The sequence below is a fragment of the Mauremys mutica genome, chromosome 21 (genome assembly GCF_020497125.1).
Source record: "Mauremys mutica isolate MM-2020 ecotype Southern chromosome 21, ASM2049712v1, whole genome shotgun sequence".
Taxonomy (NCBI): domain Eukaryota; kingdom Metazoa; phylum Chordata; order Testudines; family Geoemydidae; genus Mauremys; species Mauremys mutica.
This window is the reverse complement of record NC_059092.1, coordinates 13,844,170-13,857,445: the sequence shown is the minus strand read 5'-3', so window position 1 is coordinate 13,857,445 and position 13,276 is coordinate 13,844,170. Positions and strand designations below refer to the sequence as shown.

The following is a 13,276-nucleotide window of genomic DNA, read 5'->3' as shown; positions in this document are numbered from 1 at the left end:
AGTCCCTGATTAAAGTACTTGCGTTGTTCCCATTTACAACACACACATACACACAAAACATTTATTTAGAAAAAGTCTCCAATTGCTCAGCATATTCAGTGCTAACTTAGAACATTAAACATTTTTGAAGTGACACAATGGAGTAGATGCCGACTGAATGAATTTACAGGTTAACCTTAAACATACTCTCCCTTCACACCGGAACACCAAAAACTATCTTCTCCTCTATGGTTGTCAGTGCTTAGAAAGCTTCTCACTGGCATCATGAGTACTGCTGAAAGGATTAAACAAATCTGATGGTTCAAAATTGTCATTTCATTCAATAGATTTCACAGCATGACTGAGGTGTTACAAAATGCAGACTTGCTTTCTTCAGTTACCTCAACTCCATTTTAATGGAAGTGGAGAAAGCCACACTGTTTGGTTTTTCTTACATGGAAGAAGAGAAACTAAAAAAAAAAAAAAAAATTACCTTTCCTTTTCTACTTTTAAAATTATTGGTAAAAAAGACAACAATTTAGTGGCTTAAAAAAATATAGTGTAGAAAAAAGAACTACAAGAGAGGCATACAATGTACTACTTAATTTAAAACAAAAGTACAGATTTGGTACTTATAAAGATCATTTATTTCAGAGTATCAGATGCACTAGTGTTTAATTTTTAGTGGTATTTTATGAAAAGCCATGTCTTGGAATCATCATTCTGTCCTTCTGAAAAAGAGGTATATAGTCCGGCATTTCCTTGATCTTTTTGAAGCTTGTGGGAATTTGACTGCATTTGTACCCACAGATCAAGTATCTAGTAGTGTTTTCCCCTGGAAAGTCCAGAGATTTTAGGTCACTTCCTTGCTATCTGGTGCTTTATCTGGGACCTCATCATACTGGGGAGGAGGGGTCAATGGTTCTATTGTTATTTGACCTGAACTGTTTCTGTCTGGAAGGTTTATTCGGAATTCCTTTAGGTGCAGCTTATCAGACTTAATTCTCCGAACTTTCAGGGGTTTCAGTCGTTTGTTCAAGCGAGAGCTGTGCCTGCTTGGCTGACGCTGTATGTTCGAATCGACATACAGCGTCGATTGTGGTGGTTGTAGTTGGTGTATTTTCATCAATCCCAGTTAGAGATTCATAAGAGGGCAGAGACATGCTGATCCTGGTGTTTCTGTCCAATTCTCCCGTCTCAGGATAGCCCGCGTTCATAACCTCCTCATAACTGGGAACATAGTATCGCGACGGTGTCTCATCATCCTCTTCTTGACTGTAGGAGACAATTTTAATACTATCAATATGCTAAGCCATTTCAGCTGCATTTCTGATCATTCAAATTTTGGGACCAGAAATACATGATGATACAATATAAATTTCTACAGCACATTTCATTCAAGGATCACAAAGTGCCTTACACACATTAGTTAAATCTCCATCATCCCTGTGAGTAAGGATTATCATCTGTATTTTACAGCTGGGAAACTGAGGCACAGAAATTGTGACTTGCCCCTATATGTGACAAATTCATTTCCGGGGTGGGAATGCCACCAGGAGTTCTGGTTCCTGCTCTTATCACTGGGCCACTGTAATGTTTTAGGCAGGGGCGGCTCCAGGCCCCAGCACGCCAAGCGCGTGCTTGGGGTGGCATGCCGCGGGGGGCATTTGGCCAGTCGCGCGGCAGGCGGCTCTGGTGGACCTCCCGCAGGCATGCCTGCAGAGGGTCCGCTGGTCCCGTGGCTTCGGTGGAGCATCCGCAGGCACGCCTGCGGGAGGTCCACTGGAACTGCGGGACCAGCAACTGGCAGAGCACCCCCCGCGGCGTGCCGCCGTGCTTGGGGCGGCGAAATGGCTAGAGCCGCCCTGGTTTTAGGGTGTACAACTGAGTTCAAAGTATCCATATCAATGTAAAAATTAGGATCTTGGTGGTGTCACACAGTAATAAGTCTTTCAGGTGATCATATGTTGGGTTCTTACAGCAGTGATTGGACTCAGAAGTTAGAAGTGGAAAAGATCTGTTTAGGACATCTAGTTAACCTCTCTCGCTCTCTGCTAAACTTTCTGGAGAAATCTGTAGGTGTAAACTGATTACTTTTGATCTATCACATGGCTTTGTGTACACTGAAAAAAGACAGCAAAGACACTTTACGCATTGCTTTATGTAGTCTAGTCTAGTGTGTCATTGAAATAAGTAGGCTAAGAACATGAGTATGTATTTTCCCCCCCCATCTTTAGTTATTTTCCCGATACAAAAGTCCCAGTCTGCTTGCAAGTCTGTGACTGTGTGTCGGGAATAGGGGAATACTAACAGCCAGGACTCACTGCAATTGACAATTCACTTTACCCATCTAAAAATCACGTTTGTAAAGCCCTTCACAGTCCTCAGATGAGAAAGGCTATGTTCAACTGCCAAGTGTTAGAATTTAAAATTCTTTTGCAACTAACATTCAGTGAACTCTTAAATGTTACACCATCCCACCCAAGTTAAAAAAAAAAATAAAACAAAATCAAGGAAGGAACAGACAGGAGGAGTTACAGTTGCATCTTTACATTGTTTAAGTGCCAGACTGGAAATGCCAGTTTTTCTTTCCTTTGTGAAACTGACTATAGCACAATTATTTTGATGTTAAGGTGCCTTTTCATTGCCCTATGACTAATGAGTTATAGTTCAGGCATTTTGCATTAATTATTCCTTGTTTCTCCATTCCATTCCCCACAAAGAGGGATATCAGAATAGTGATTCTCTTCCAAGAAACAGGTGAAAAATTGCCCTAACATCTCTCCTTGCCAGCTGTTCCACTCAATTGGACTTAATTTAGAGGAAAATACCTTAATTACAAAGGCATTAAATGAAGGTATAATCATGTAAACCTGGTTATTTTTTCTTTTTCTTTTTCTTTTTTTTTCTTTTTTGAGGTGGGGAGGGAAGAGGTAGGGGAGAGGAATTATGTTAGATACTGTTAACCAACACTGTGCCAATCTATAACGAGGGTATCTACATGTAGTCTGCATAAGTACACAGTCTGCATTTTATTAGCATCACATAACTGGTTACAGCACAAGAGCCCTCTCTGCAGATTCTGTCATTCTATAACTACCTTAGGGTTTTCTATAGCTCTCATCATGGTACTTTCTAATTAAATGAAGCTGGAGAGAGTCGCCACCTCATACTCTCTTGTTACATATTTCATATGAAAAACCTCTTTCCCTTCTTCAGAGGGAGTGAACAGAACACGGCAATTTATCTAGTGATGCCCCGTTGTCCATTCCCAGCTTCTAGCAGTCCTTCAGAGGGAAAGAGCAATGTTTTGGGGACAGGATACAATCTGAATCAAACACCATCGCAGTTTACGCACTGCCAGGCTATGTCATCGAATTCCCTGTGATGTTGAATCAGTGTTAGTAAACTGTTTATTTAAGATGTTCTGGTAACAGAGACATTCTTTGCTCAGTATTTATTGGCATTTCCCCACCTTCAATGGATGTAAAAGTTTGTTTCGTTTCTCTGCAGCTCTTGTACATACTTTCATAAACGCTGTTGAAAGGCTGTTTTGTAACTTTACAGAATTACTGGACTTAACAAACCACAGCAGAAAGACAGATACCACATTACTCTGTAGCAATGGCACACTCCTTTTTACTTCTCTGCTGGCTAGAAGCCCTGCCAAGCTGACAAAAAGGATTTTGTCTCCTCTACAATTATACCGATGGGGTCATGGTTTTAAGATGCACACCTCACCATAGCATTTTTACACTAGAGAAGCAAGCAATCTCCTAAAGCTTTGTATATAGGATGTATCCTATTTGTTCTAAACATTGGTCCATCCAGTGAAGTACATTGTTTCCAGCTGTGGCCAACTGCTTATACTTCTGAGGAAGATGAACGTTTATCATTCACTTAACACATTATGCTATGATATATATAGAGGGATAAACTCCTTCCTAACCTCTAAGGCAATCAACTCATGCAGAGAAGCATAGAATCATAGAAATGTAGGGCTTGAAGGGATCTTAATAGGTCATCTACTCCAGCCACTTGTGCTGAGGCAGGACCAAGTGTACCTAGTTCATGCCTGACAAGAATCTGTCTAATCTGTTCAGAAAACCTCCAGTGATGGGGATTCCACAACCTCCCTTAGAAGCCTGTTCCAGTGTTTAACTATCCTTATAGTTAGAAAGTTTTTCCTAATATCTAACCTAAATCTCCCTTGCTGCAGATAAAGCTCATTACTTCTTGTCCTACCTTCAGTGGACATGGAGAACAATTGATCATTGTCCTCTCACTGTCTTCAAATATGTTAAGGGCTGTTATCAAGTCTTACCTCAGTCTTCTTTTCTCAAGACATGCCCAGTTTGTTTGTTTTTAAACCTTTCCTCATACATCAGGTTTTCTAAACCTTGTATCACGTTTTTGAAGCTTGAGACTTAAGAATATGAGAATGGTCATAGCTGGTGACACCTATGGTCCATCTAGCTGAGTATCCTGTCTTCCAGCAGTGGCCGGTGCCAGATGCTTCAGAGGGCGTGAACAGAACATGGCAATTTATCAAGTGATCCATGCCCTGTCATCCAGTCCCAGCTTCTATCAGTCAAAAGTTTAGGAACACCCAGAGCATGGAGTTATGTCCCAGACCATCTTAATTAATAGCCATTGATGGACCTATCCTCCATGAATGTATCTAATACTTTTTCAAACCCAGTTATAGTTTTGGCCTTTACAGCATCCCTTGGCCAACTAGTTTGATAGGTTGATTGTGTGTTGTGTGAAAAAGTACTTCATTGTGTTTATCTGTGGCTGATAATTCTGTTCTTTATTATAGTTTCAACCAAATTTGCGTGGTACTGAAATTAGGTTTACTGGCCTGAAATTGCCAGGATTGCAAATTTAAAATTTTTTAAAATTAGCATTACATTAGCTATCCTTCAGTCAACTGGAACAGAGCCAGATTTAAGTGATAGGTTACATGCCACAGTTAGCAGTTCTGCAATTTCACATTTGAGTTCCTTCAGAACCCTTGAATGAATACCATCTGGTCCTGGTGACTTGTTACTGTTTAATTTATCAATTTTTTTTCCAAAACCTCCTCTATTGACACCTCAGTCTGGGACAGTTCCTCAGATGTGTCACCTAAAAAGAATGGCTCAGATGTGGGAATCTCCCTCACATCCTCTGCAGTGAAAACAAAGGCAAATAATTTATTTAGCTTCTCCACAACTGCTTTCTCTTGCATGTGTGCTCCTTTAGCACCTCAATCATCCAGTGGCCCCACCGATTCTTTGGCAGGCTTCCTGCTTCTGAGTTGTTGGGTTTTTTTGTGCTGTTTTTGTATCTTTTGCTGGTTGCTCGTCATATTATTTTTTGTCCTCCCTAATTATACTTTTACACTTGACTTGCCAGAGTTTATATTCCTTGACGCCTATAATTTAGCATGTGGTACAATTGATCTTAACACGTTAAATTTCTAAATGTGATTTTTTTTTTTAAAGAACATCTTTTAATGTTATCTGTACACCAGACCCAGCACCCTTTTACTGAAAGACTTACCTGTCCTCCTGATGTCGAGGTTCAGCAGATGTTCCTTGCTGGATCCTAGCAATATCCTGATTTTGTCTTTTCTTCTTTCTGTCCCGGACATTCAAACAAATGGAGAGCAACAGCAGCAGCACTCCAGCCCCAACCAATACATAAGCCACCGAAAAGGTCTTACTCTTCAATATTCCTCCTTCATTATGCTCTGGATTGCTACTATTTCCAGCAGATGAGGGAGGCTTATCAGTATGGCCAAATCCTGGGACCAGGTTCCAGACTGCCATTATGATCCCAAGGACAAGCATTCCTAACCCTATAGCAGTCAGGGCATAGTAAGATCCATTTGACCTGGACTGGGCCATCATACCCAGTGCTAGATCACTAGATAATAAGCAGAGTCAGCTTATAGCATGCCAGTTCCAAAAATAATTGTGTGTAAAAATCCAAGCTTCGCACTTTTATGAATCCATCCAAATGCTTGAGTTTAGAGAGAAATCTGGAAAAGGAAAAAGAATAGCAATTAGTACATGTGACTTATATAACGAGCTACAATTACGGTGAACAAGAAGGTCACTTGGCATCATTTTATTCTATCAACCTTAATACTGGAAATGAAAGCACATTTTTATGAGCGTGCAGAGGAAGTCAAGGGCTAATATAATGGCCAAACTTAAGGAAGGATCACTACTGGCCATTCTGATTATACATGGGAAAAGAGTATCCCCAGGCTTTTTGTTCCATGATGCTTTTCTGGTGTGACGTGTGAAAGGGAGATCCTGGCCATTTGCCAAAGTTGCCCCCCCGGCGAGGTTCTGCAAAAACAGGAGGTATTGAAGCATCCTTCTGGCCAAATTCCAACTTGAGTGGTTACAGTCTGTCTAAACACAATTCACCCTATAGTTTCAACTGGAGAATTTCTCTCTTCCCTTGCTGTGTGGTTTAAACACCACACAAGGGAACCAGAATTCCTAGGTTATAATCCTGCCTTTAACAGAGACACCCTTTTCTGTTGCACTAAGGAACCTGAGTCAGAGCTTATGGGTAACATTTGCAAAAGCACCAAAGAGATTTAGGGGCCTAAGTCCCATTTGAAAAAGTGATTTAGGCACCTGGACTCCTAAGTTCCTGTTGCGTTTCAATGACACTTTTGAAAATTTTACCCTGTGTGACTTACCTACCTCAGAAGGGTGTCAAAGTGATTGAGTGTTAAGCACTTTCAAAATGAAGACTAGTGCTAGTTATTATTGGTGAACAATCGCTCCTTGATCACATATCTAATCTGTACAATGCTTTGGGATCTCAGAATGAAATGTACTTTTAAAAAAAATACAACATGGTAATATACATTTAAGATTCTTTATGGCACATACCCTATGGGGCTTCACTATCTTGAAGACTAATTCCAATTGGGATAATATACTGGTCCCAAAACCAAAATGGAAAAAAAAATCACAAGCCTTAAGAACAATACTTTGAAAGAAGAACTGGCCGCTGCCTGAGGGTGTGAGGGAAGTCTCTTCACACACAAAAGAAATCAAGCAAGAATTCTGTCTCAGCATTTGTGCAAGGGAGCAAGCTAGACCACAGGTTCCTCTTCTCCCAGCTGTTGTGTTCTCTGGGCTCTCTCTCTCTCTCAAATACAAAAAGATGCTTCACTGACATGAAAGACATTCTCCTGGTAAGTGATATTAATGCAATAGAAACTAGTGATGACAAGATTCGGCCATGTGTCTCCAAACTGACATGCAAGGGCTATCCAAGTTAGAAGGTCAAGTTCTTGAAACCAGCAGGCAGACAGGCATCGTAGCTGGCTTTAGAATCTCCTGCCCCTGGCCCCCAACACCTTGTACACTGAATTTTTGTTTTCACCATTGATGGAACTAATCTTGGTTGGCTTCCCAAGATAATATAGCAACTGGCACCTTATTACTACCTGGATAGATGCCAAACCAAAAACAGGCTAGCCTTAAGCTAACAAAGTATTAATTCCAGGTATTTAGGGACCTCTCAGTGTGCTTACATCAGTATGCCTGTAACCATTTATATCCTCTGGAAGGTTTTATGATAGGTCCCTAAATCTCATATCCATGAAGAGCAAAAGCGAAGTACAACAATCTAGGAGATCCATTATGAATTACTGAATTTTGCCAATTAGTATATAAACAACAAAGGATATTGCATTACAGAACATACTTCGTTGATTTTGTTTCCTTTTAACACTAGTAAACATAGTAGTACAGCCTGTAAAAATAATGAAGTCTTAGTATTATGAAACCTCACTTCTGAATTTTACTATGAAGTCTTGGCTGATATAAAGGAAGGACTTGCATGCAATGACACTGGGTAGATTAGCAAAGTTTCACTGGCATTATTGCTGTATTTTGGTGTGTTTTTCATGCTTTACGTACATACTTCCTGAGCTGAAATGCTGCGGTTAGTGTTAATTTTGACCTTAGTCCAGGCAGACGGAATATTATTGTGCAATGCTAAATACACTATCAAATTTTTCACCTGTATCGTGACGACTTTGTTGCTTATTAAGAATCTGGAGCAGTGCCTAATTTGTAATGAAAGAGGAGCCAAGGCTCAAGCAATTTTTTTACGTTCATAACTAATGCAGCTCAGAGGTGCCGGGGCTATGAACTGCCAAGCCTAGACCCTGGCACAAATTAAGCACTAATCTGGAGGAAACTGACCATACAGGTTAGCTGAAGCATCATAACATTAGAATGCTGAACAACTGCTTCAGAATTCCTCTCCACCTCCCCCAAACCAATCATGTTGGAACAGGAGATTTCTCTTAAATGCCAGTTGTAATCTGCAGTCACCATCCCTTATGCCACATGCTACTGCAACAGTGCTGAGTGTGCCAGTGACGTAGCAGATTATACCAAGCAGTAATGTGGTTTTAAGGTCAACAGCACTTGGACTCAAACAAGGCTTTGGATTGTATTAACAACTAGCTGCAGAGTCTCTTGTTGGGTCAGCCCCACACATCACTCTGGGGTCAGAGCCTTTGCATATGGTTACTAGTAGCATTTAATACGGACTAAGGTCTGGTGGAAGGCTGCACACGGGCAATTCTATATTTAATTCCACATTCTGTCATCCTTGAAAAATGGGTTCCCAACTCATCTGTCTGAAACTCTTTTAAACCAGGAACTCCACCTGTGTAACTCTCTGCCAATTATGATCATTCGCAGTGTTTTGTTCTGCGTTCTGCTCCTCAGCTTTATATTGCAGAGCCCTGCAAATTACTGAATCCCACTACGCTATCGAGGCATATCGTGGAAAGCTCTTGGAAGGAATATGAACTTTTGATTAAAATTTTACGGCATGCAGGAAATCTACTACATTAAGTATTAAAGCACTGTAGAAATCTGGAAAGCAGCTTATATTAATCTTGGTACAAACTATACAAATTATGAAAGATGACTGGATACTCTTATTTAAAAAAAAAAAAGTGAGCTAGATCCAGGTGACGTCCTAAAATCTGAAAGGTAAGAATTGCAGCCAGTAGTGGAATCTATATAAAGGTATCTTGGACCTCTGTAGCGGAGTTCCTAGCATTCTACAGTGGGGACTAGATAAACTTTGCAACAGATTTTGCTTGGAATGTTCCAGCTTTAATTGACTGCCAAGAAAAGCATCACAACTGCACAAATATGGATACATTTTCTATTCTTCCTGCTCCTCTATTTTTCCATGATTATTTATGTTGGATGGGACCTCATGAATATATGGTACTTGGGTATTTAGCACTGTAGAATGCTTATTTTTATCATTTGCCCTATACCTTTTATCACTGACTTACAATTCGGCTATATTTAGTATTGTGTTTTCTTGGTTAGATTAAGAGAAAGGCTAGTTCTTGTGTCCTTTAAGCTACAGAACAGCCTTCCCAGGAAAGTGGTAGATAGAATATCAGGGTTGGAAGGGACCTCAGGAGGTCATCTAGTCCAACCCCCTGCTCAAAGCAGGACCAATCCCCAGACAGATTTTTGCCCCAGATCCCTAAATGGCCCCCTCAAGGATTGAACTCACAACCCTGGGTTTAGCAGGCCAATGCTCAAACCACTGAGCTATGATCCAGTTACTTAAGGGACCAGACCCCTGGGCATAATACCACAGAGAATCTGACGCCAGATTTTCATGGCAATCCTACATTCTGATGCTTTGTAGCAATTAACATCTAGCCCTGATGAAGGATCTAACCACTCTGAGTTGGAGGATTGATCCCAAGTCAATCTAGATAGTATCTGGCAGAGAAAGAGGGATCACTGAACCAGTCTAAATATAAGACAGTTGCTTCTTCCAAATGCATTGGCCAATTAAGTCTGTAGGAAAGTCGTCCCTAGTGTCCAAATGAAAAACAGTTAGATTATTTTGTATTTCTTTATGGGACAAAGATAAAATAATGAATCCTGTAGCAGATGGGGATTCCATAAGTGCTGAATCCTAAGTTCTCTCCAATGAAAATGTCACTAACGAGAGCAAGTAAACAAAATTTGAAAGTAGTTATTTGTACTAAGTAGAAAATTTGTTACCCCAGCTCCAGGATTTCCTTTCCTGGGACTGACCTCTCCTCTCAGTCTGAGCCATATACACAGTAGGCTCCCTTCCAACATGTGTGCACTGCTTTAGGTTCAGACCTCTCTGTTGCTAAACTCTTCACTCTTGCTAAACAGTTTAGTTATTAAACATGGATCGTGTTGCAAGTGGAAAATGAATGTTGCAGTTATGGCAACAACGGCAGAGCTATATATGATGGAAGATTGTACACACCACATTCTCTTTTGGTGTCTACTACGGGCAGGATATGGGCCCGGAGGCTGCATGGTTCTTAATGAGGCTACTTCCTACTTGTGACATATGCTAAAGAAATGGAAACATACGTAAAGTTTCGGTAAAATCAGGCCAGTGCTTATCAAGGGTTGTTCTACTGATACAAAGGTCAGTTTTAGCAAAGCCATTTGAGTAAGAAGAGAGCAAACCCAAAAATCCCAACGTCGAGAAAATGTGCGTTATAAAACAATTCTCAGCCCTACCCATCTTTAACCAAGTTCCGCTGTTCCCTTTAAATCTACTCAAAATGGATTTTCAAATCAATTCCCATAGGAACCATGCAGAGGGTCATATCTGCCGACTTTTCAATCCAAGCTCTTGAAGGTGAAGTTCACAAGAAAATTCTGGGGGGGTCTCTGCTGTAACCATACAATCAAATATTTGGGCAAGGGCTTTCAAATGTTAAAAAAAAAATATCAATCACAGATTTTATGGATGATGCCACAACTCAAATTGCATCTTTTAGGTGACTGGCCCACTATCACAAAAATAATGTATGTACGTGTAAATAAGGCAAACACAACACATGTCAGGGGCCAGGAACAAAGAGCATGCAAATTAAGGAGGTAAAGTTCACTAACAAGGCTGTTTAGGTCTTAACTGTTGGGAAGGCCTTGAAGCTGTCAGTTAAATATATGGCTGCAGTAAAAAGAGAGTCAGACCAGAAGCTGGAATGAACAAACAGAGAGGATACAAAGTAAAGTTTTCTCCCTGTAACTGCCTGTGAGGTACAGTTCTTCTACTAGTCTATTACAATGCATGCAATAACTTTACCACTAATATGTTTCTTTTCAGTTGCTCTAGATAAGGTAAATAATATTTAAAAGGGGGTTAACTCTTTAAGTGCTGTGTCTGTATTGCTCGGTCATGCAGAGTTCCTGAATTTCAATTTGTGAATTTACTGAATTCTGTAAGTTAAAAAAAGCCTGCTGTATCATACAGCTTATTTTATTCATATGCTACTGCTGCAGCTAAACCAGGGGTCTCAAACTCAAATGACCCCGAGGGCCGCATGAGGACTAGTGCATTGGCCCGAGGGCCGCATCACTGACACGCCCCCTTGCTGCCCCTGGCCCCACCCCCAATCCACCCCTTCCATGAGGCCCCGCCCCTGCCCTGTCTCTTCTCCACCTCCTCCCCTAAGCGCGCGCAGTTTTAATAAATATATACACTCAGTAATGCACCTCACTCAAAGGACAAAACACGCACTTAGATTTACTGCCTAAGGCTCTGGGAGGGAGTTTGGGTGGGGGAGGGGGTCTGGATGCAGGCTCTGTGCTCGATGCAGGCTCCAGGCTGCGGCAGGGGGTGGGGGTGCAGGCTTTGGGACGGAGTTTGGGGATAGGAGGGAGTGCAGGGGTGAGGGCTGTGGGGCTGAGGATGAGGGGTACATGATGCAGGAGGGGGCTCAGGGCTAGGGAAGAGGGTTGGGCTGTGGGGTGAGGGCTGTGGATGAGGGGTTCATGATGCGAGGGGGCTCAGGGCTAGGGAAGAGGGTTGGGCTGTGGGGTGAGGGCTGTGGATGAGGGGTTCATGATGCGAGGGGGCTCAGGGCTAGGGAAGAGGGTTGGGCTGTGGGGTGAGGGCTGTGGATGAGGGGTTCATGATGCGAGGGGGCTCAGGGCTAGGGAAGAGGTTTGGAGTGTGGGGTGAGGGCTGTGGATGAGGGGTTCATGATGTGGGGGCGCTCAGGGCTGGGGCAGAGGATTAGGGTGCGGGGGGATGAGGGGTTCATGATGTGGGGGCGCTCAGGGCTGGGGCAGAGGATTAGGGTGCGGGGGGATGAGGGGTTCATGATGTGGGGGCGCTCAGGGCTGGGGCAGAGGATTAGGGTGTGGGGGGATGAGGGCTCTGGCTGGGGCTGAGGATTAGGGTGCAGGGGGATGAGGGGTTCATGATGTGGGGGTGCTCAGGGCTGGGGCTGAGGATTAGGGTGCAGGGGGATGAGGGCTCTGGCTGGGGCTGAGGGTTTGGGGTTGGAGAGGCTCAGGGTAAGGGAAGCCTGCCTTGCCAGTACTGGCGGAGGGCAGGCACTAGGACCCTGCACCCTAATCCTCAGCCCCAGCCAGAGCCCTCATCCCCCCACACCCTAATCCTCTGCCCCAGCCCTGAGCGCCCCCACATCATGAACCCCTCATCCCCCCGCACCCTAATCCTCTGCCCCAGCCCTGAGCGCTTCCCCCCAGCCCGGCCCCGGCGGGTCCCGCTTCCCTTCCCCCGGCCCGGCCCCGGCGGGTCCCGCTTTCCCCCCCCCCCCCCCTTACCCGAGCGCGTCTCCGGCGGTCCCGCTCAGAGCCGCGTGGTGAGGGGGCGGGGCTGTGAGCTCCACGCCGAGCGCAGCGCTCAGCCCAGAGCTCCCAGCCCCGCCCCCTCCCCACGCGGCTCGGATCGGGGCGGGGCTCAGGCGCTCGGACGGAGACTCGGCGCTCTATGCGCCGAGGCTCCAGGAGAGGGGCGGAGGCGGGAGCCTCCGCTTTTCTCTTGGGGGCCCCTGCGGAGCTCCCCTGGGGAGCTCCGCGGGCCGCAGGGAAGAGCTCCGCGGGCCGCATGCGGCCCACGGGCCGCATGTTTGAGACCCCTGAGCTAAACACAACAGTCTTTGATACATTTTATGTAGCCCAAGCTTTCTGTGATGAACATTGATGCATCTGGATGCTACTGAAAGTCATTCACCTTATCTTATATGTTTGTTTAAAACTTCCCTGAACTTTTCCCCTTCCCACTCCTGTCTTTATTAAACACGCACCAAAAAGCACATATGGCAAATTAAATCCCAGTTTCTGGGATCTGTAACCTTTCACGCCCAATGGATGGAGCCAGAAAGTTGTCACTATCTGATATTTCTTTGCCATTTAAACTAGCCCTCGTTCGTCAGTAACTTCCAATTTAAGAGTTGATGGCTGCTTACATTCCCGGGCTC

At 43.6% G+C, this 13,276-nt stretch overlaps 1 protein-coding gene across 1 annotated transcript in view; it reads right to left on the bottom strand.

Moving 5' to 3' along the window:
- Positions 1 to 608: 608 nt before the first annotated feature.
- TMEM51 (transmembrane protein 51) overlaps positions 609 to 13,276 on the bottom strand; it is a 34,875-nt gene continuing 22,207 nt past the window's right edge. The window contains 3 exon segments of the mRNA XM_044996292.1: positions 609 to 1,075; positions 1,077 to 1,254; positions 5,527 to 6,007. Of these exon segments, the coding sequence (XP_044852227.1) occupies positions 833 to 1,075; positions 1,077 to 1,254; positions 5,527 to 5,876 (771 nt within the window). The 5' untranslated portion in view covers positions 5,877 to 6,007 and the 3' untranslated portion in view covers positions 609 to 832.